At 37.5% G+C, this 21,828-nt stretch overlaps 1 protein-coding gene across 2 annotated transcripts in view; it reads right to left on the minus strand.

Annotated features, from left to right (window-relative positions):
• Nucleotides 1–9,780: 9,780 nt before the first annotated feature.
• Nucleotides 9,781–21,828, minus strand: part of Lnpk (lunapark, ER junction formation factor) — a 52,050-nt gene continuing 40,002 nt past the window's right edge. The window contains exons 10-14 of one of the 2 annotated variants that reach the window (XM_026778647.1): nt 20,895–21,000; nt 19,414–19,484; nt 18,543–18,713; nt 17,014–17,096; nt 10,611–10,746 (exon numbers count right to left, since the gene is read on the minus strand). In XM_026778647.1, the coding sequence (XP_026634448.1) occupies nt 10,738–10,746; nt 17,014–17,096; nt 18,543–18,713; nt 19,414–19,484; nt 20,895–21,000 (440 nt within the window). In that variant the 3' untranslated portion in view covers nt 10,611–10,737. Of the gene's footprint in view, nt 10,747–17,013; nt 17,097–18,542; nt 18,714–19,413; nt 19,485–20,894; nt 21,001–21,828 lie in introns of both variants that reach the window. The other variant, XM_005346588.2, reaches the window with a different exon arrangement.

Raw genomic sequence — 21,828 nt, forward strand, 5'->3', positions numbered from 1 at the left:
CAAGCTGCTGCATATCTAAGATGAGTTTAAGGCAGAAAAAAGGGGGACACAGGAAGAGGACCACCACGCGGGCATGAGGGTGAGCAGTGTAGAGCTTGTAAGCCATTGTGCGGCAGGCTTCTGCTATAAACATGGAGAGCAATGACAGGCGAGCAGATAAGAGCCCATTCTAACAGCCCAGAGGAGAGAGGAGAGAGCCTTGGTGCTGAAGGGAAGACTGAGCCCACAGCCGGACTCAGTCACCATCGATCCTGCAAAAATAGCTATATTACAAATTCGAATTCAAGTACTACAAAATACAGAAAGGATACAATTTAGTGACTCCTGGGTGTTAAAATTTATTATAAAGTATATTTGTGTGTGTATCATTTAAGGCTGCTGCATATCTACACTAGAGATTGAGTCAATCACGGCAAGCAAAGCTTCAAAGCTAAAAAAGAAAATGATTACAAGTTAACCTATGACATAATTTACACAGACCCATCTTCTAGTCTTATGTTGGTGTAGTACGAAGTGTGAATATTGTTACAACAAATAGACATGATTTTCAAAGACATTTCTTTTTATTATGTTATGCATATTAGTCTGCATGTGTATATGCCTGTAATGTGCCTGCCTGGTGCCCAAGTAAGCCAGAGAGTGACGGAGCCCCTGGATCAGAGATTACCAGATAGTTGTGAGCTGCCATGTTGGTGCTGGGAATGAACCTGGGTTTTCTGCAAGAGAATCTAGCGCTGTTAGCAACTGAGCCATCTCTTTGGCTCTGCAGAATTTTTAATAAGACAAATAAACACCTTTAAGTAAACAGGTAATGATTATTTTAAATCAACAAGGACTTGGTTGTGTTCACTCACTCTTTGGTATTAAGGACGGAGTCTGGACCTCGCACACGCTAGCAAGAGCTCTTTACACTGAGCTAAGATCTTGTGCTGTATCTTTTTCATGGTATAAGTCAGTGAAACAAAACACAAGGAAGTTTTCAGTATAGGTTATTGGAAGAGGTTTTAAAGCAATTGTAATTTTAGCTTTCAATCAGGAGTCTCTTTAGCTTCATTTTACTTTACAATTCTCCTGAAATAACTGTGCTTAACTACTAACGATACCAATCTTTCCATCTGGACCTCTTTTACTGTATATATTTTAGCTTTTCTTGACAGTGTGAGCAAAGCTAAAGTTGTTAAGCTACAGCTGGGTCCTCCTCGTATCTTTGTTGAATGGTTCTGCCCAATTCTAGGCCCTGGGAGAGCTGGACCCACCCCTCACTGACCACTGAAACTGGAGAGCTGGCCCCAATGGCTTTGGTGCTGGAGAGATGGCCCCGTCCTGGCCTAAGGGGTGGTTCCTGGAGGAGACCTGGCAGACCAACCCAGCTACCACCCAGGCTCACATCCAGGGCTTTGAGTTAGCCCAACCCAGTATCTACACCATCTATGACCTGCTGGAGCACGTGAAGGGGCCAGTCAGGCAGATCCATAGCCAAAGGCTCTCCATGACCGGGGCGACAACAGGATATCCGAGAGTCTCGGGGAGAGTCTAGTATTGACGGCGTACCAGAAGCTAGGGGCCTTGAACCAGACCAACAACTCATCGCAGAGCATATCTGCACGGAAAGCTGTGTGGGCAAATGGGCGTACTGTGCGTGCAACACAGTGCAGCTTCCAATAGCACTACGTCGAATGAAGATGTGATGGAGAAGAGGGAAAGACGGAGGAGTGAAGTGACTTTATTTCATTTTGGGGGGAAGCTACAAGGGTGGAACAAGGGCGGAGAGCAGACATGGAAGCACTGGGAAATGAGTGGGATGGGGGTACATGCTGTGAAATTCCCAAATTAGGTTAAAAAAAGGAGTAGAGAATACGTGAAATACTTACACAAGGGATACCTAAGTTCAAACCTTGCCTCTACCACTTACTGAAATAAGTAATTGGTGAGGCCTGTATCGTAATTTGTAGTAACTGTTCTTTGTTGCATGAACATTCTAGACCAAACTATACTAGGATGCAATGCTACATATTACAACATAATCATTTCTAAATTTATAAAGCCAACTTCAGGAAATTATTTGAACACACTTAAGAAATAGTCTCTGTAAGAGCTCAGTTGTGAGATGTCCAAAGAAATATGTTAAGGAATCAAAGATTATGGCATCATATTGAATATAATAAAATAAGTACTTATTAGAAGACAGAAGGTTTGATTCATTTCTCTCAATTAGAAGAATTAATGAGCTGTGCATATCTATGTGCAAATAGAGGAAGACAGAGGAAATACGCAGCTGTGGGGAGAAGGGCCTTCACAGTGCAGACAAGCCCAGAGTGCTGCAAGCCACTGGGAGCAACCTCACTCTGGTTCCCTCCTAATGCTTAACCCTGGATCATTCACAGAGCATTCCTTCCTTCTCTCCATTTTCTGGGTGACAGGGGGTCTCTAGATTTTATTGCTCCCCAAAACTCTTTTTCTCTCCAGACTCTGATCTCCCACTTTTAAATGGGAATTTAAAAGTCAACTCTTTCCCAAAAGACTTTACACATATAAAAACATTCTGAATATGGAACTAAGAGTATTAATTGAGATCTGGCAATCTTTCTGTAGGGCCATTGTTCTAGATTTTAAGTTTATTTTAAAATAGTAAATGTAGATAGTCAGAAATAAATTAAGAATAAGTAGCGAATTTTGATAGTAAATTTAGAAAACTTAAGAAGAAAAGGAAAAAGTAATGCATATCCCACAGTTGAAGTAGTCAAAACGTTGTATTTTTTCAAGTTCTTTTTATTTATGTCTAACACACGCACACACACACACACACACACACACGCACGCACCCATCTGAATCTTCAGATGTAAGATCAGACCATATGCATTGTAACTTTGTATCCGGTTTCCTCTTAACACCAAACAAGCATTCATCACACCGATTTTAAATTTTTTAAAGTATTTTAAAGAAATTAAAGACTCTCCCCCTTCCCGTTAGTATAGTGAAAAATATAAATGATCAGAATAATTCAAACTAGAAAACAAAGCAAATGGATATGAAATTAAGGAGAAATTGAGGCAAGAACTGAGACTATGCACCCATGCGTCCGTGTCCTCAGCTGTCTACACGGGAGGGGAAACTCATTACCATTGGCAGCTGCTCCAGGTCTGTAAAGAGCAGGTTAAAGGGTTGCAGCCTCTTCTTGGTGGCAGATGTCTACAAGGCCACGGATGGGAGCGAGCGGACAGTGATTGATTCTAGAGTTTGGTGAGCGCAGTTCATGTGAAGACAGCTACAAGAAGCAAATTCTGGTCCCACCAGAGAGCATCTTGCTCAGACCCAGCTTTGCTTTAAGAATGTAGCTAATTATACAGCGGTATTATATAATTTATAAGTATACAAACGGAAAAGACTAAATACTAAAAAGGAAGAAAACTATGTGTTAAAAAGATAGCAAGCTGTAAAAAGAGCTTCGCAGAAATTTTTGGTGCTGGGGATAAAACTCAGTGGTCGAGTGCTTACACTAGGCCCTAGGCTGAATCTCTAGACCTGAAAGGACAGAAAATAAACAACAAAAGACCACAAGATATAGCAAACATGAGTGAGCAAAATTAATTTTATGACATCATTGCAGAAGCAGGAGCATCCTAGGAGTAAAGAAGTGGGAACTGAAGAATAAAATGGAGTAAAATTAAGTAGGAATATATTTACAATATCAAATGTATTATGATTCCTCACAATACACCATCTTATTTTCAAAACTAAAAATATGACACATTTCAAGCCATTCCTCCACTCAAAAGTGTCCGTCGATAAAGCTATCATGAGTCCAAAACCACACTGAACACACTTTTCCATTAACTTTACCACGTAGTGTGGCTTCTGTTCATGGGGACAGATTGAAGAATTCTCTAGTGCCTGAAGATTTGATTTTTCACACCAATCTAAACACTGCTATCATGCTGAGCAGTCATTTAGTGGTTAAGTGTTCCCATGGCACAACTGCCTCCCCGCTTTGACTCCTGGTCCTCTTAGGAAATTAAATGAGATCTGTGTTCTTCTCCAGGATCAATGTGTGCACACACACAAAACTACAAAGCATTCCCAGAGGCCTCCGAACTCCTTCCATCCCAACTAACAACCTCTGCATCAGAAAAGGAGGGATTTCAAGAGAACTAGTAAAGAGGTAAACTGAGTCACAGGACAATGAAGACAGGGTGGGGGCTACAGAAAGAGGGCGACCATTCTGGGCCACACTGGCCAGTGCCCTTTTCACTTAACATCTAATTAAGTGACGTCACTGTGTTTTCATCTCAGAATTTCCTGTGGTTGAGCCAGACTATCAGACAAAACAGAGGCACTATGAACTCTTGAGAACAGGGTCCCAATCTCATTTCTATCCCCCATGTCTGGCTTGTGGATAGCATTCATCGAAGGGAAAATGAAGGACTAAATGAACACATCAGGATGAAAATCCTACAGATGGCAAAACCTTTATGTGGCATTATATTATTACAAAAGGGTCCTTATTATCACTAAATGTTCTTTTAGTCAATCACTGGCATATGTATTAAAATATCATTTGATAAAACTTCTTTGAGCTGTCAACTTATGCCTAAAACACAAAATAGCTTTACACTAATCTGCCTGTTATCAGAGCAATAATTAACTATCTTTATTAGTAAACAAGTGGATCTTTTGAAGACCAAGCTTGTGTTGGAAACAAATGTACAAATTACAGCTATTTCCAAAAAAAAAAAAAGCTAAACTTCACAAATTCATAACTGGAACTTAAATGCATTTTAATTTTTTGCAATAATTGCATGGAAGATAGAAGCTAAAGCAGCACTCAACTACACTAAAGGTAATTGCTGCATCTAGTGTTCATGTCGGGTTGATGGATGACTATGGAGCAAAGGTCAGCCTTCTGCACTCATACATTATCAAATTTGAAAGCATAATATTTGATTCTGACCAACCTTTAAACTGCCCACAATACGTGTGAAAAATAGATGGAATTTTACCTTGTTGGTTTTTTTTTTTTTAATAAACCCATGTTTCGGAAGCAGAAGGGTCAAGAAGGCGGTGGCAAGGCTAGATGTCAGTACTATGAATCTCGCAGTGTCTTAGCTTATCAGCCAGGTCTAGTACAATGATTACTAGCAAAAAATTGCTGTACTGATGAAGACAAAGATCTAAGAAATTGGCTAGCACAGGCCCCCGACAAAGGGCAGTACTTGGTGGACAATGATGCAAAAATAGGGGCATAAATCACTCTTTAGAGAGAATAAAAACCCATAGTCCCGCAATCATTTCCACGTCTGTGGAATGAACTGTTGAGAACAGCAGTGTCAGCTGCCACAACCCTCACTGCTCTTCTGGAATGAGCGGCCTGCAACCCAGCTTCCTGGTCAGAAGACAAGTCATCCTTCTCACACTCCTCTTCCAACTCCACACTTACAACCCTGCTGACCTACAACTTAGCATTCTGGATTCAAAACTGGTGTGTGCTGCGTGGATAAACTGGTCTGAACCCGAACAGCTTCTAGTCTCTCCAACAGAACCAGGGGACAGTAGGAAGGGAGAGTGAAGAACAGTAGACAGAAAATCTCGACTTTCAGTAGGCTATGGTTTATTAATAGGTTGTTTATTCAGAGTGGGAGCGTTGTGTCATGGGCCATGTGTGGAGGTCTGAGGACAACGTTCTGGAGTCATTTCTTTTCTTCCACAACGTAGCTCTTGGGGATTGAACTCACAAAGCCAGGCTTGGCAGCAAGTGCCTTTACCAACTAAACAATTTTGCCTGGCTATGCTTATTTTGAAATACATTGGACGATAAAAGGTTGCTGTATTTAAGGAAAGAAAGGTCTCATAATTTGAAATTGAAAAAAAATCAAAAAAGGTCCTCAAAACCAAAAAATGTGTTGAAAAGGAGGACAAGAATCCGTCACATCTGTTAGTTCCCTTATTTCTCTGTTAGTGTCCCATGGTGAGTGGGGTATTTAACTATAGTGTGTGGGGATTAATGTGTGATTTAAAATTTAGTAATGTTTCTTTTAAATATGAGGGTGCCCTTGTATTGGGGGCATAGATGTTCAGAATTGAGATTTTTCTCTTGATGGATTATTCCTGTAACAAATATGAAATGTCCTTCTCCATTTCTTTTGATTGATTTTAGTTTGAAGTCTATTTTGTTAGATATTAGGGTAGCTATACCAGCTTGTTTCTTAGGTCCATTTGACTGGAAAATCTTTTCCCAACTCTTTACTCTGAGGAAAAGTCTGTCTTTGAGGTCGAGGTGTGTTTCTTGTATGTAGCAGAAGGATGGATTCTGTTTTTGTATTCAATTTACTAGCCTGTGTCTTTTTGTATGTGAGTTGAGATCATTTATATTAATGGATATTAATGACCAGTGATTGCTAATTCCTGTTAGTTTTTGTTGGTGGTGATGTTATGTTCATAGCAGCTTCAGTCATTGGAAACAACCTAGATGCCCATCAACTGGAGAATGGATAAAGAAAACATGGTTCATTTACACAATGGACTATTACTCACTGGAAAAAATAACATCTTGAAATTTGTAGTCAAATGGATGAATCTAGGAAGAAACATACTGAGTGAGGTAAACCAGACCCAGAAAGACAAATATAATGTGCACTTGTAAGTGGCTTTTAGACATAAAGCAAAGAAAAACCAGCCAATCCACAACCCCAGGGAACATAGACAACAAAGAGGACCGTAAGAGAGACACACATGGATCTACAGGAAGGAGAAATAGACAAGATCTCCCGAGTAAATTGGGAGTGTGGGGGTCACGAAAGAGGGTAGAAAGTTAGAGGGGAGGAAGGAAGGGAAGTGGAGAAAAATGTATAGTGCAATAAAAAAAAAGAAAAAGAATCCATCACAACATTCAGCCAAAATAGGTCTCAAGAATATCAATTTTATTTCCATCTATATTCAGTTTCTATTACAAGACCCAAAGCATCCTAACCTGAAAATCTATACACTGTAGCTATGTGGACACATAGTTGAGAATAAAAGTTTATCTCAAATTTGCTTTTTTGAAAAATTGTATAAAGCAATATACTATTAACTGAAAAAAAATTCATCAACTCCTAGAAAGTAAGAAAAGCCTTTGGAATTCTTGCTATAGACAATAAGACATGAATACCAGTTTCATTATAAGCAAACAGCTTATAATTCATCAAACAAACATCGGAATGTCTTCACTATACTTGTACAAGCGCAGGATCCATTTCCGTTGCGCTGTTTTGCTTTCAGGCACATATCCAACTTTAAAATCTATATACTGGCCTATACATTGAAAAAGGAAACATTCTTAAATTATATTGCATACTAGATCCAGATGTCTAAAGGCAGCAATTTAAGAAACGTTCTAAGCTACCATCAGTCATAGCATCAGATGGGTTGGAAATAGTTAAGTAAAAGTCAATACAGAACCTGGTGTGGTGGTACAGCCTTTAATCACAGCACCCTGAGGGCAGAGGCAGCTGAAGCTCTCCAAGTTTATTAAGGCCAGCAAATTCAAGGCCAGCGAGAGACACACAGTGAAAGTGAGAATTTGTATTTATAAAGACATCTTTAAATATCTTAGAGGAAGGAGGGAAAGGATTGTCAAACCCAAATCACCAAACCTGCAATTCATAAACCCAGCCTGAGCAACAGGATCTCCTGAGCACAAGACACACTGTCTCCACTCTCCCACCCCAGCATACGCGCTGTGCTTGGGTCCAGTTCAGTTCATGCATGCTATCGAGGCTCTCCTATGTCAGGCACCAAGAGAGCAACTGCAATCCATCCTAGCCCCATCTAGTGCTCTGGGCAAGCACTCCCTTTCTAGTGCTAACTCCATCACTGATAGGAGTTTCAGACGGGAGATGAGGGGGCATCCCTGACAGAAAAGAATCAAGCTGACACTTGAGGCAGGAAAGGACAAAGCACAGCCACAGAATTGAGAGGAGATTCTCACCTGAGAGCCTAGAGAGGGTATAGGTAGGAAAGACAGAGAGAAGCTAAGCCCTGTCTGTAGGTCACACTGGACACATGGCCTGCTGACCGTTTGTGGACAGGAAGTCGTCACTGGCTGAACAGCCTGCTCTGCCTCCCTCACACTAGTCTCCACAATCAGAAATGGGAAGTCTCCTTCTCTTCAGCTACTGACTTTAGAGTAAGATTTTCTGCTTTAAAATACGGTAATCACTTCTCTGTTGTGTTAGTTTTACTAACCTCCCTTTATGATTTGGGTTTTTATTTTTAATTGTGTGTATCTGTGGGGAAGAGAATGCCCATGAGTTTAGGACGCCAGAGAGAAGGCATCAGATGGGCTGGTCCTGGAGCCCCAGGTGGGAGTCCAGGTGAGTGCTGAGAACCACTGGCCATCTCTCTAGCCCTCCTCTGCCTTTCTTTTTGGAGGTATTTTTTATAATAGCTGCTTAGGTTCATCATTAAATTCCTTTTCTCTGAGGTGCTCACCTTCAGATGTTTTTTAACAAGATTCAACAAGGTGCTACCAACACACACACTCATTCACACACTCACACAAACACACACATACAGTGAAATTTAAAAACAAAAATGTTAGATGGGGCTGCAGAGACAGCTTTAGAGGTTAAAAACACTTCCTGCTCTTCCAGCCAGATCTGATCCCCAGCATCCACGTGGAAGCTCACAACCATCTGTAACTATCATTTCAAGGGATCGGTACCCTCTTCTGACACCTGCAGGTACCTGGCACACATGTGATGCACATGCATTTCCGCAAGTGAAACATTCACACTCATAAAAATAAACACATCTTTTTAAAAGGATTCTATTCCACAGTGTCACTTCTCCATTTCTTTAATCTATCATTTAGACACAAGCATATGACAGTAATGCAGCAAACTGTTTCTGTGCGGAGAAACGGACTCAATGTTCATGCTTTTAAATTTCATTATCTCCCATAGAAATAACCTCTTTATTTCATAAGGATTTCAATAAAAATAATAATAATAAATAAATTCTACCATGTAACCTAATATCTACTAATTTTCCAGCAGGAAAGCTAGGCACATCATATAAATTATTTTTATCATTCGAGTACCTATGGAAAATGGATATTATTCTTTCCACTTTACAAATAAAGTGAATGCAGAGAGGTTAGGTGAAAAGCCCAGGATTACAAACCTGACATTCAAGTCTCTAGTTCCATATGCTTGAATTTATGGGCACTAAACTAAAATACCACAGACTGTTAAACTGGATTCTTTAATATATGTCAGATGAGATATTAAATCATAAAAATAAACTTTTAAAAGATAAAAAAGTATATAGAATTGAAATAGACATAACCAAAAAGATTAGCCAGATATACTATGCCAGCATGTCTCTCCTCTGGCATAGTGACTTCACTTCTAGGTATTTCAATACTGGAGAAGACACATAAAAGGAAGCTAGAACAAACTATCATATTGTGTTTAAGAATAACTAGTCTATATCAAAATTCTCCCCACTGATCCTAGATATACATGTTCAATCCAGTAAGCTTCATTAGCACTTAACTGCATACTCTAAAAAAAGTATTTGTCTCTCACAGTTTAAAGTACAAATGCCATAACGCATCTCAAAATCAGAAAATTTTAACTTCTGATTAAAAACACTATCTTATTTCTCTGAATTTGAAAGTCTAAATGAAAAACCAAAACATTATATGTATTTATCATATAATGAACTCTCTCTACCAAAATTATTTTTCAGATAGCTGGTCATCCATCAAAACACATGTGAAGAAGTCTAGATATTTAACAAAGAAAAAACATTGCCAGGTCATCTTTATTTTCCTTAACAAAACACACACATGAAAAAAAATCCATTTATATATCATCATTATTTTACAAATATAAATAATACCAAGAATTCAAGTACAGCCAAGTGCAGACGCAGTTCCTATCTGTTAATACGTAAACATAAACTAACTATATACATCATGTGCCTTTGGCCCAGCTGCAAAGGAAAAGACATCAAAAGAAACTCTGCCCTTGACTGTTGGTGCATCTTACTGAGAGTTCGTACCGATGCCTATGTAATCAGGGTTACAGCTTTCAGTGTCACCTAATGTAAACACCTAAACAGGTATTTCCTTCCCCACTGGCAAATATCTCAGGAGTTAAAATTTAATGATTTTAAATTCAAAATCCTAATTATGTTTCAATCCTTAACACTATTAAAGAAATTATTCCTAGCCAAAATTCCTATGTCAAAATGGGTATTACTTACAAGTTATAGATGTAGAAAACAAGAATGCACAAAGTACCTAACAGCTTCGTGGGTCTCTGCACACTCACTGACACCACGTGCTTTTACATTCAATGCCCAGTAGTCAGGACTTGAACACACTGAGCTCACTAGGCAATCTGAATTTGAATAATATTAAGCATATATCTAAAAGGCAAATTTTTGAGTACCACAAAAAAAAGCAATAACTGACATCAACAAGACTACAAACATCCAGTTGAAGGCACATGGAATTATTTACTACTATGTCACCAAAGATTCTCCACTTGGTTCAAGATTAGAAACAGAATCATCACTGAGCACGGCTGACTTGGCTTCAGCTGCTGGGGTTTCCTCGGTCTCAGTCTCTTCTTGTTGTTCCTCTGCTTCCTCTGAACCAGATGTGTCTTCACTCACTGGGCTTGTCTGCTCTGCCACTGGTAGGTTTTCATCTCTCTGCTCTGCACTATTATCAAAAACATCTTGTTCTTCTAAAGATTCTGAAAAGAGAAAGACATAAGACTTCAGGAATAGCCAAATGTCAAAAGTGCTAAATAAGGCAAAATCAGAGATAAACTACACATGTACTAAGAAACAGTAGGATGGTCCATTACTACCTCTTACATCTTCCACAGCGAGCACTTAACTCTACAGCACACCACTTAGAAATGAGTGTAACTGAGTGACTGACAGAAATGAACCCATATTTTCATACACAACAGGCTTCTAAAGATATATCGGCAAGTTCAGTGTCCAAAACTCAAGGCCCAACAGGATGAGATACTGTAAATTTATTGATTTTTGATGACTTGACACAGACTTGAGTCACCTGGGAAAAGGGAACTGAATTGAAGGATCACCTCATTCAGATCAGCCTGTGGGCTTGGGGCATTTCTATTTTCTTTCTTCTTTTTTTTTCTTAGTTATGAATGCCTAGCCTTAGCTTGGCTTCTTTTTCTTTTTTTATAATTTATTTTATTTTATTTTTTTAAAAAAGAAAACAAACTATCTTTTTTCGTTTTACATACCAATCCCAGTTCCTCCCCTCCACCTACTTCCTTTCAACCACCCCCATCTACTCCTCAAAGAGGGCAAGGCACATCCCCAAGGCATTTCTTGATTAATGATTGATGTAGGAGAGGCCCTGCACACTGTGACCTTGAGTTGTATTAAAAAACAAAACACCAAGGTGAGCAAGTCACAGGAGCAGGCCAGTAAACACAGTAAACACACCCTCTAGTCTCTACTTCAGTTCCTGCCTCCAGTTTCCAGCCCTGAGTTTTTGACCCAACATCCCTCAGAGATGGACTATGACCTGGAAGTTGGGAGTTATAAGGTAAAATAAACTATTTCTTCCATGAAATTAGCAAGAGAACCCTACCTAGGACAATAAGGTGAGAGTCTAGAAAACAAATGTACAATCTCCTAAGTTCCTGAACAGAAAATAGTTTTCCTAACACTCTAGACAATGTATAAATTATGCTTTTGTGATGAGCACATATGAGCATGTATGTATGTGTATATGTATGTATGTATGTATGTATGTATGTATGTATGTATGTGTGTGTATATGCAGGCAGTACTCTACAGACCTTATTATACATTTCCATTATTCAAGAATGAGAGAAGTCAAGATCCACCTTTACAACTCTATGTTCTGTCTCTCTTTATCCCTGTCCAAGACTCCCCCCCCCCATTTAAACTTAGGGATTAGAATATGCTCCATACTTTACTGTGCTAGGACAAAAAAAACAGCCTTTTTCCTTCTGTCTATACAAAGAAAGTCTGTCCCTACGTGAGAACTTACTCCCTTTAAATTCTAATTATTTTTGATTTTTAATTTAAATCTCTTAATAATAATAACTTAGGAATAAAAATTGATTAATTAAACTTTCTTAAATACTTTAAATATTAAAGAATGAGGTGGGGGAGCAAGTGATAGAAGCAGTGAGAGCTTGGAGTCACCTAATTTTCAAGTCAAAGATAAAAATCCAGCTTTAAGGCATTTCCTTTTTATATATATATAATAAACTTAATATTCTTGCTAGCAGAAAAGTAATTAAACCACATGAGCTAAGCAAAAGACAAAATTTGCTATGCTCAAAATTGTTCTTTATGATAAACTACAAATGTCATTGATACAAAAAAATCTGGGGGAAGGCCAGCCTGCTTAAGAGTCTAGTAAAAGTCCTTGTAACATGTAGCCAAAATTTCACAAATAAATAGTTTTGTAAGAAAATGATAAGTATTATGTACACACCATTGTAAAAGTACTAGAAATGTATGGTTTAAGCACATTGGTTTTAATAAACACAAACACACCTTTTTGTCAAAATTTGGAAAATATTTTTAAAGTATTATCTCCTAAAACTTATATCCTGGATGCCCATCTACAGGATTAGTTACAACTACTTTCTCCTCAGAAACAAAAGGCTCAGACTCCACAATTAGGGGCATCCAAATAGTAATGTCTTACTGTATGACAATCCAAATAGTAGCAATCACACAAAGCAGTGAGGGATGGTCATAAATGATACTTGTAACACAATTATAGAAGTCTGGTTGTTATCATACGGAACTTAAAGGGCACTGCTGCACCATGGGAAGAAAAGCAATGAGTCACTCAGTTTTGTTAAATTAGAAGGGCAGAAAGGGCAAGCAAAAGTCTATGGATGTATACAAATCACTTCTGCTACAAAACTCGATGGATATATACAAATCACTTCTGCTACAAAAGCAATCACCCTCTCCTGCAGAAAATTTAGGAGTTACCAACCATTTGTAACTCAACCCTCACAGAATTTATTCACAGTGGAATTTTAAGTCACAGCTTGGGCCTATGCTTGTTCCTTCCCAGTCCAGCTGTGGTTGACAGTTGAATGGCTGGGGCAGACTGAGGGGCCACTGGCAGAGGCACTGGGATTCATCTCTACTGCATGTACTGGCTTTTTGGGATCCTATTCTCTTTGGATGTATTCCTTGCTCAGCATAAATGTAGTAGGGAGGGCCCTGGACCTTCCACAAAGCAAAGTGCCTTACCCTCTCTTAGGATTAGAGGGGGTGGGGGGTGGGAGAGTGGGTGGAGGAGATGGGAGGAGAGGAGTGAGTGGGAATTTGGATTGGTATTTAAACAAAAATCTAATAAATTAAAAAAAAAGTCACAGTTTTCCAAACTCTCTAGCCATAAACCAGTATTTATTCAGCAAGAAATTTGTCATTTGTTTAGTAAGCCTTCTGAAACCAACCCATCAAGCCATATAAAAAAAACAAACAAACAAAAGCTAGGGGCTGGATAGATGGCTCAGTGGTTAAGAGCATTGCCTGCTCTTCCAAAGGTTCTGAGTTCAATTCCCGGCAACCACATGGTGGCTCACAACCATCTGTAATGAGGTCTGGTGCCCTCTTCTGGCCTGCAGACATACACACAGACAGAATATTGTATACATAATAAATACATAAATATTAAAAAAAAACAAAAACAAAACAAAAGCTAATAGCCAGGGTACAACCCACAAACACCACATTTAAGTGAACATAGGCACATACCATTGGTTAAGTTCTAACACACAAACACAATAGCAGAGAGGTCAAGGTTCAAACTTTATTATATTAAACTTTTGTAATATTACTAACTTTAAAAACTTTACCAAGACAAAGCCAATTTTAAAATTCTAGGTTTGTATAAAAAGCTAATACACAGAATGGAAATGGAATTTTAAACACCTATAATACATGAATTCAAAGAAATACCATGTGTCTCAATAACTAGAAAATATGACACAGTCTCCAGTCAAAATTATATTCCAGAAAATATATGGAAAACTAAAAACCTGTGAAATGATCAGTAGAAACTGAAAATAACCAAACTGCCTATTTATAAGCATTTCTCTTCTCTGGGGTTGATCTGTAAAACCAATCTGGATGGGAGCAACACTGAAAAAGAACTGGCGTGTTATACACCTACGACACAAACCAGTCAGCATTTGATGTTGAGGGGTCAATTCCACCTTACAGGAAACCATGCAAACAAGACCTAAAAGACCAGGTGCACAGAATTAACAGATATGGAACAATTCTACATTGAAACATTACAGTATTATAGTAAGACCACATACAATCCCCAAAGCACCAATTTCTATGAAAACATCATTTGCCTATTCTAATAAAAACAAAAGCTGTTTTGTTTTGTTTAATGAAGCTTCAGTTTAAATTAGTTTGGTAATATAAAACAGTTTAAAATATGTTAGTATTTGACCATAAGATACCAAAAGACTAAGACTTAAGATAGTGACCTGAATGACCTGATTATATATGCAATAAAAAATTAATTCAAATCAGGTTTAGTATCTATAATGCAAAACAAAAAGAGTATACCAAAATATGATGAAACAAAAATGATAAATCAATCTGTTTTGGTTCCTATTCTTATTCACCACCTTCCCTCTAAAATTACTAAATTTGGTGTTTTTCTACCAAATAATAGCACTTAGTAACTGACTGTTTAGGCTGAGCCTCAGCTCAGCTAGAAGTCTCAAACTCAAAACCATGTAACTGTATAATAAAAACACTACTGCTTCACCTATAAACACACATGTGCAAAAACATAAAAAGGGCCTTAGCTTTAGATTTTTATCCTAGCTCTTAAAGAAAACTAAATAATCTAGCAAAATAATTTCTTTTTTCTTTGTGGGGAAATCAAAACTTGGCCTTCTTATGGTGCTCACTATACATGTACACTGTACATATCCCTCCTCATCATTAAACTGAAGTTGGCAACTTCAATCTTTAAGTACATAGGTTGTAAAGAAGGCATTTTTGCTTTCCTTCGGGTCAGTATATTTAAGGAACAAAGGCATGAATTTCATCCCAAGTCATAAGAATGACTCAATAAATAATTCAATTAAATTATAACTAGGTTTTAAAAAATAGTTAAAATTCAAAATATAGAATATTATATAGTTATTTATCACTAGTGAACAATTCAGTTAAACAAATTATGAGTTTCATTATGAAGCAATAACCTAAAACTAAATCATTAAGTGGAAATGTTTAGGGAAAAGGAATCAGAAGATCAAATTATATCTATATCTTACACAAAATAAAAAAATACTCAGAAGCTCAACATAAACAAATGTTGAAACATCGTGAGGAGTCTAACATATACACAGGAACAAACAACATTTTCAGTATCAAATGGTAAAATATCATAGAGCATCATAAGAAACACTAAAAACAAAATTCTTATTCGTTCAATAGACCTAATAGTAACAGTATTCTGCATAAAAGAAAAAATAATACCAGATTACCAAATTTCCTATTTTATAAAGTCTACTTAACTATCAGTACTGGATAGAAGCCAAGAATTTTCATATCATAGAGTGAATAAAAGATATTTTCAACTAAAGCAATGACCTAGGCCCTAGATAATCATAACTGAGTAATGGAAACTATTTTTTTTTTTCAAATATGGTAGCAAAGAAAGCAGCACTAGACTCACACAATAATGTGGAGACCTCATTGTGCTGATTACAGAGTCCATGACTAGAATCTTAGACACAAAGCATTTTGGGAAGGACTTCCCTCATCAGCAGCATTATCAGTGTTGGAGGGGAGCATATCCCACGGCATGCGTGCCTTAGCCAAAGGGCAACACTGTGGAGCTGGTGCTCTCTCTCCACCTAGATGGGGACTCAAGGACCAAATGTGGCTCAACAAACTTTCATGGCTAGGGCTTTGCTCTCTGAGTCATCTTCTGACCTCAGTTTTGGGGGTAGGAAAAACCAGTCAACCACTTCAATGTCCATTGGCAGAGTTAATTTTTTATATAGTTATGTATTGTATCATTTTATCATAAAAGAAAATAAGGAATCTAAAAGCAAGTCCCTGTTGGTATGTCATACCTGGTACAGTTTTGGAACTATAGCAATTAATACCACTAGTTTCTTGTATTTTTGTTATAATCTGTTATCAAAGTATCTGGATGTACAGTAAAAAAAGTTCAAGGATTAACACGATTTCGTCTAGGTCTCTTTGGTGAAACTAGATTCCAATGCTCTTCTGAAAAGTGATACAGAAAATTTAAAACCCTCACCCTAAGTGTGAATTCTTCTAATATCAGAATCCAGAAAAAACTTAGCTGCAAAGACACGTGACATAGACTGGGAGGAAAAAAATCTTAGTTCTAGATCATTTCTAGAAATACTTACTGATATTTGCTGGAAGAAAACCTCAGAAGGAAGTTACCTTCTCAGTGTATTTGTAAATCCAACAACATTCTCTGTACAGTTCCTGCTCAAGAAGCTATTTCAATATGCTTTAAAAATACAAAATGAAAACAAAATTTCTGTCCAGTCCTCAATTTTCTACAACCCTAATGAATTTAGAGATCAGAACTTTAATCCTCCAGCTCTATTGACTACTAGTCCAGAGATGATTGAAATCATACTGTCTTACTTAATAGCTCAATCTATCCACCACTGTTTAAAATATATGCAGCTCTCTTTGCTCATCAGAAATACTTGGCATCATTTGCTATAGGATCCAGTATAACTATGTCATCGTGCAGCAATAGGAGTCTTGAAGAAGTTTTCGTCTTCTGAAGAAACAACAAGAAAAAGGTGGCCGGCCACTCTGATGAATCCAAAGAGAAGTACAAAAAGTTACTACTCTAAAAACGCCCTTTACAAGATGGAATTACTGCTTCAGCTCTTAGTACTAAGGAGTCATCAGACCCTGCCTCAAGTTCAGTCTTTGCCTATTAACATTACCTTACTGGGGTTCACTTTGGGCCAGTTAGACTTCATTCCGGAGATTTCAGATACAAAATGGGACATCTGAGGGACTGTTCCTCCTAGATTAGATGAGAAGGAAAAGTATGGCTGTGTTGTTTTCTAACTATCCAGCTTGACCTTAGCAGAAGAAATAAAGAATAGGACCCATTATCAAGATTTATATTTTGTTGTATTTTTTCCTTTTCCTCTTTAAAAAGAAAAGCAAACAAAAATCCTATTGGCTTTCAAGCATTCACTTTAGCTTTCATAAGCGTGGTTACTCATGAAGGGACTTCAGTCTTTCCTCTAGGCATCTTCAGTATAAAATCCTTTATTCTCAGTTCCAAGAGGTCACAATGCCAAGGCAGATGGTTTTGCATGTGTCAGCATGCAGCTCAGAGCATGACTTAAGCAAAAGAAAAAGGTTGACACTGTGTTTGGAGTTGATGCTGCAGACTTGGAGACGAAGATGCATTCACTCAGCATTGGAAGTACACAGGCTCAGTCACAGCTGTCTGTATTCATGTTCGCTTTGATACTTGTTAGTAAGCCAAACGCCAAGCCAAATTCCACACATATTTCAGGTTCATTCCTCAAAGTTTAAAAAAAAAATCTTGAATCTCATACTAACTTTCTGATATCTAAAATATTCACTGCTTCATATAACCCAGCTAAAGCAATTCTAATGCTTTTATGAAAAATAAATCAAATGTATATGAATGATAATTGTTACTTAATTTATGAGCTTCCAGGATGTATTTAAACACTAGGCAATAGTAATAAAATCTTGTGGTCTGTTTCATAATTTTAGCCATGTTCCTAATTTAGAAATGAGTGACAGGAAGTGAGTGAACACTACTAACAAGAAACGCTGGCAGCTTTCTACTTCAACTGCTCAAGTTCCCAGGGAACTACCTTCAGAGTTCCTACGATAGACTTGCAAGAATAATTCTAAAACACGAGTTCTAGTAAATCTTGTTGCTATACAACAAAGTGACTCCTTTATCACAGATGATGCTAAGCTCATGGACTTCTAATAAACTGTCCAAATGAAAAAGTACTATTAATATTAACCAAGTTGTCCAAAACAAGCAAGGATGACTTTCCAATCCTAAGGTTCCTGATTTCCGATCATCTCTACCATCTGATGGTAGCCGCACACCTATTCCACCCCATATATTCTAAATATTCTGCCCTTAGAACAGTTGTTTCTTAATTTCAGTGCTTCATTGTGACACATCAAAGGGATTCCATGAGAGCATCCCTAGTCGAGTCTCTTGGACTTTAGAAGAGTTCACTCCATAAACAATGCTTAGCCAGCTGGTGCTAAGTGCTGTGATCACAACATGATCCGCATTGGAAAACTGAAACACATCATATCAATCACAGAAGCCATCAGTGCAACAGCTGACATATGCATGCTGAAGAACTTGGTAAATTAACCCACCATCATCTTTAGAAGTATTGTGCTCTTATTATTAGGCTATGCACGCTACCAGACAAACACTTCACCAGCACAGTCATACCTTCACTGCGCTGGCTCTGTGTTGAGGGTGCACTTTCTGATGACATGGGGCCAGCTGAGCTTGAGCTTTCCACCGCCTGCCTCTTTTCAAAACTAAACTCTGGAAGTCGCGGAGCTTGAGGTCTGGTTTTTCTTGCAGGATTCAAGAAAAAACAGTAGGCACATCGAAAAGCTACATAGAAGTTTTTAAAAATGAAGAAAGAAAAAACAAATTTCAAGAACTAATCAGATAATTCACAAGATTACTTTTATAAATAATCAGACTCAAGTTAAAATTTATAACCTCTGAATTTCTACCTTACTATCATTAATAGCTGTGCTAATCAACATTAATTTTAATGCATACTGCATGATTACTATGAGAATTCAAATATTAATCTTAAATGTGTAACAAGTTAAATAACAGTTTAATAGCAAAACTACATAATTATTTAAATACTTGACTGAACTTGGATTTCTAGTCAATAGAATAATTACATATTTTAAGACTCAGAATCTTATCTAAGAAGATGTAGTATGTTAAATTTCTAAAGCATAACTTATCATGTGAGCATTTAATAATGGCTGCATATGAAAATAACTGGTGATCTTAAAAGTCAACACTAATGCTTAGCTCCCACCCCCGGTAATTAAATCGACTCCCTGTAGATGAGTCTGGGTAGCAGAATATCTGAGAACAGCTGGCCTAGAGGCTGTGCATTCTAAAAAGGAATTGCATTAGTTTTCTCCTCTGTTTTTAGTATTAAACAAGGAGACAATGTATCTGGTCAATATGTACAGGCAGTACCTAAAATAAAATATTACATGGAAGTAGATGAGAATGATACATTTAAGAGTAAAATATTTAAACCTAACTATCCAAAAATCCTTACCAATGTATTCGAATTCTTCTTTCAAAGCCATGCCATTGTGAGAAAAGCACTGCTGACATATGAGAGCGTACCTACACCACAGGGAAATAACACACTGGTTACACTCGGATGAAGTTCACCAGAGAGGCCACTTTTGTGACTCATGTCAAATACAGATGACTCTGCCATAATAAATGAATGTCAGCAAATCATTAACAACACTCCTTACACAAAAGCTGAAGCTAACCAAAACCAAAATTTCAACCAGTTTGAAATACGATTTGAGTTGGGAGTATAGCTCGGTGATAGGATGCTTGCTGAGCATGTGCAAGACCCTGAGCTCTTTCCCCAGCACCTAATAACAGGACATAAGCATTTGAATGTATATGTGCACATGTAAATAGATGTGTATATATGGGCATCTATATATACAAGACATTAAAAATAAACTAAGGAACAACTGAATATATCCTAAGTTAACAGAAACAAGTTTAGGAATTGAGGGCTTGAGAAATGGCTCAGCAGTTAAGATCATAGCATATACTACTCTTGCAGAGGACCTGAGTTTGATTCTCGGCACCTACACCAGGCAGCTCCCAACCATCTGTGACTCCAACTCCAGGGAGTCATGTTCTGACTCGTGTGCACCTACATTAATATACACAGACACACATACAGACAACTCAAAACTTAATAAAAAAATAAATCTTTTTTTAAAGTTTAGCAATAAAACACTTAAATATCTCATTGATTTATTACTGGAGATGAAAACTTCCAAAATGTGTTTTATTAAGGCTGGAAATGATGGAACTTTCTTAGAGAGTCACAATAAATATTATAAAAAAATAAGATAAAGAAGAAACACTGAAAACCCTTACAGAAAATAAATACATTCAGTTCTATATAATTAGCACCAATAGTAACTTTTTTTATGATGTGGTTCCTGTACCTTTCTCATTATCAGTTATACTTAAACCTCATTCTCATTTTCTGGTCTCTAATCAGATGGTTGGCTTAATCAGATCATTCTGTTTTGAATAACATACAACTTATATTAGCATTAAACTATGCTCCCTTTATGAAACTGATACTAACTAGAGAAGTTTTTTTCAAAGTAGAGTTTTTTTTTTTAAGCCTACACAATGACAAATGCTTTGCACACTCATAACGACCTTCCTGGATTTATGGTAAGGACCAAGTAATACAATAATCTGAAAAACGTTTTTAAAATAGTAAGAGCTAAATAATGCACATTTTTTACTACTATTGGAAGTATTACCATCACCACCACCAACAGTGATACATATAAAAAATTCCACTTCTCATTAACCTACCAGGTTTGTACTATTTTTCCTCTCTTCAGTTTTAACAGTTGGAACAAAAATAATTCAATTTCTCTAAAATGATAACAACTACAAGCCACAAAATATCACAAATATACACATATACTGGCCAGTAATTTTTTTTAATGTTCCTTTATCTACTAGTGCAGCAAACAATACCTGTTCTGTGGACCATCACCAACTAAATATTCAACAATTCTATCCAGAGCACCTCGTTCTCGGGGGAGAATGGGTCTTGCTAAGGGTGGACCTGGAGGATGAAGGCCTAGCAAAGAAATAAAAATCAGAAGAAATTTGTGTGTATACAATACATATACAATATTTAATTCAACTACCAAAGTGATTCAGTTGTGTTAGAATATTTAACATTTGTTGAAAGATTTTAACAAAACAAAATACTAACTCTTATAAATCTCTATACAGCATGAAATGTTTAATAAACTATACTATTAAAATCTACTAAAAAGTCTATGATAGTAATTTAGACTTCCACTTTGGACTCAGAGTAAGACATCAGGGTTACCTTCCCCAAAGACTGTGAGAAATATGGAAAGTGTATTAAAAATCAACAACATGTGCATCAAACAATATATGTTAAATTTCCCTTAGAAAACTAAAAAGACAAACCCTGCAACTGCCCCAACTTTTTGCTTACAGTCAGTTTCTAAACAGAGGTAGGAGGTAAACACGGTTGTCCCCAGAGTTGATAAGACAGCACTGGGGCTCTGGGGAAACAGATGCAGTTCAAACTCAGGACAGGGCCAGAGAAGGGGGCAACATGAAGAAAGAAAAGCACTTAAGTGTTGTGGAATATTACTGTAACTATGTAAAGCTGTCTTACATTTGTTTATGTTGCATTTGTTTAATTATATCAACATGTGTTGTTGTTTTACTTTGCCTGCCTAAGGCACCTGGTTGGTCTAATAAAAAGCTGAATGGCCAATAGCTAGACAGTGAGGGATAGGAGGGCTGGCAGGCAGAGAGAATAAGCAGGAGGAAGAATCTAGGCTCCAGAGAGAAGAGAGTGAGGGAGACAATCAGGACCAGGCAAGCAGCCACCAGCCACTGGAGAAAGCAGGAAAAGTAGGCCATA

The sequence above is a fragment of the Microtus ochrogaster genome, chromosome 4 (assembly GCF_000317375.1).
Source record: "Microtus ochrogaster isolate Prairie Vole_2 chromosome 4, MicOch1.0, whole genome shotgun sequence".
Classification (NCBI taxonomy): Eukaryota; Metazoa; Chordata; class Mammalia; order Rodentia; family Cricetidae; genus Microtus; species Microtus ochrogaster.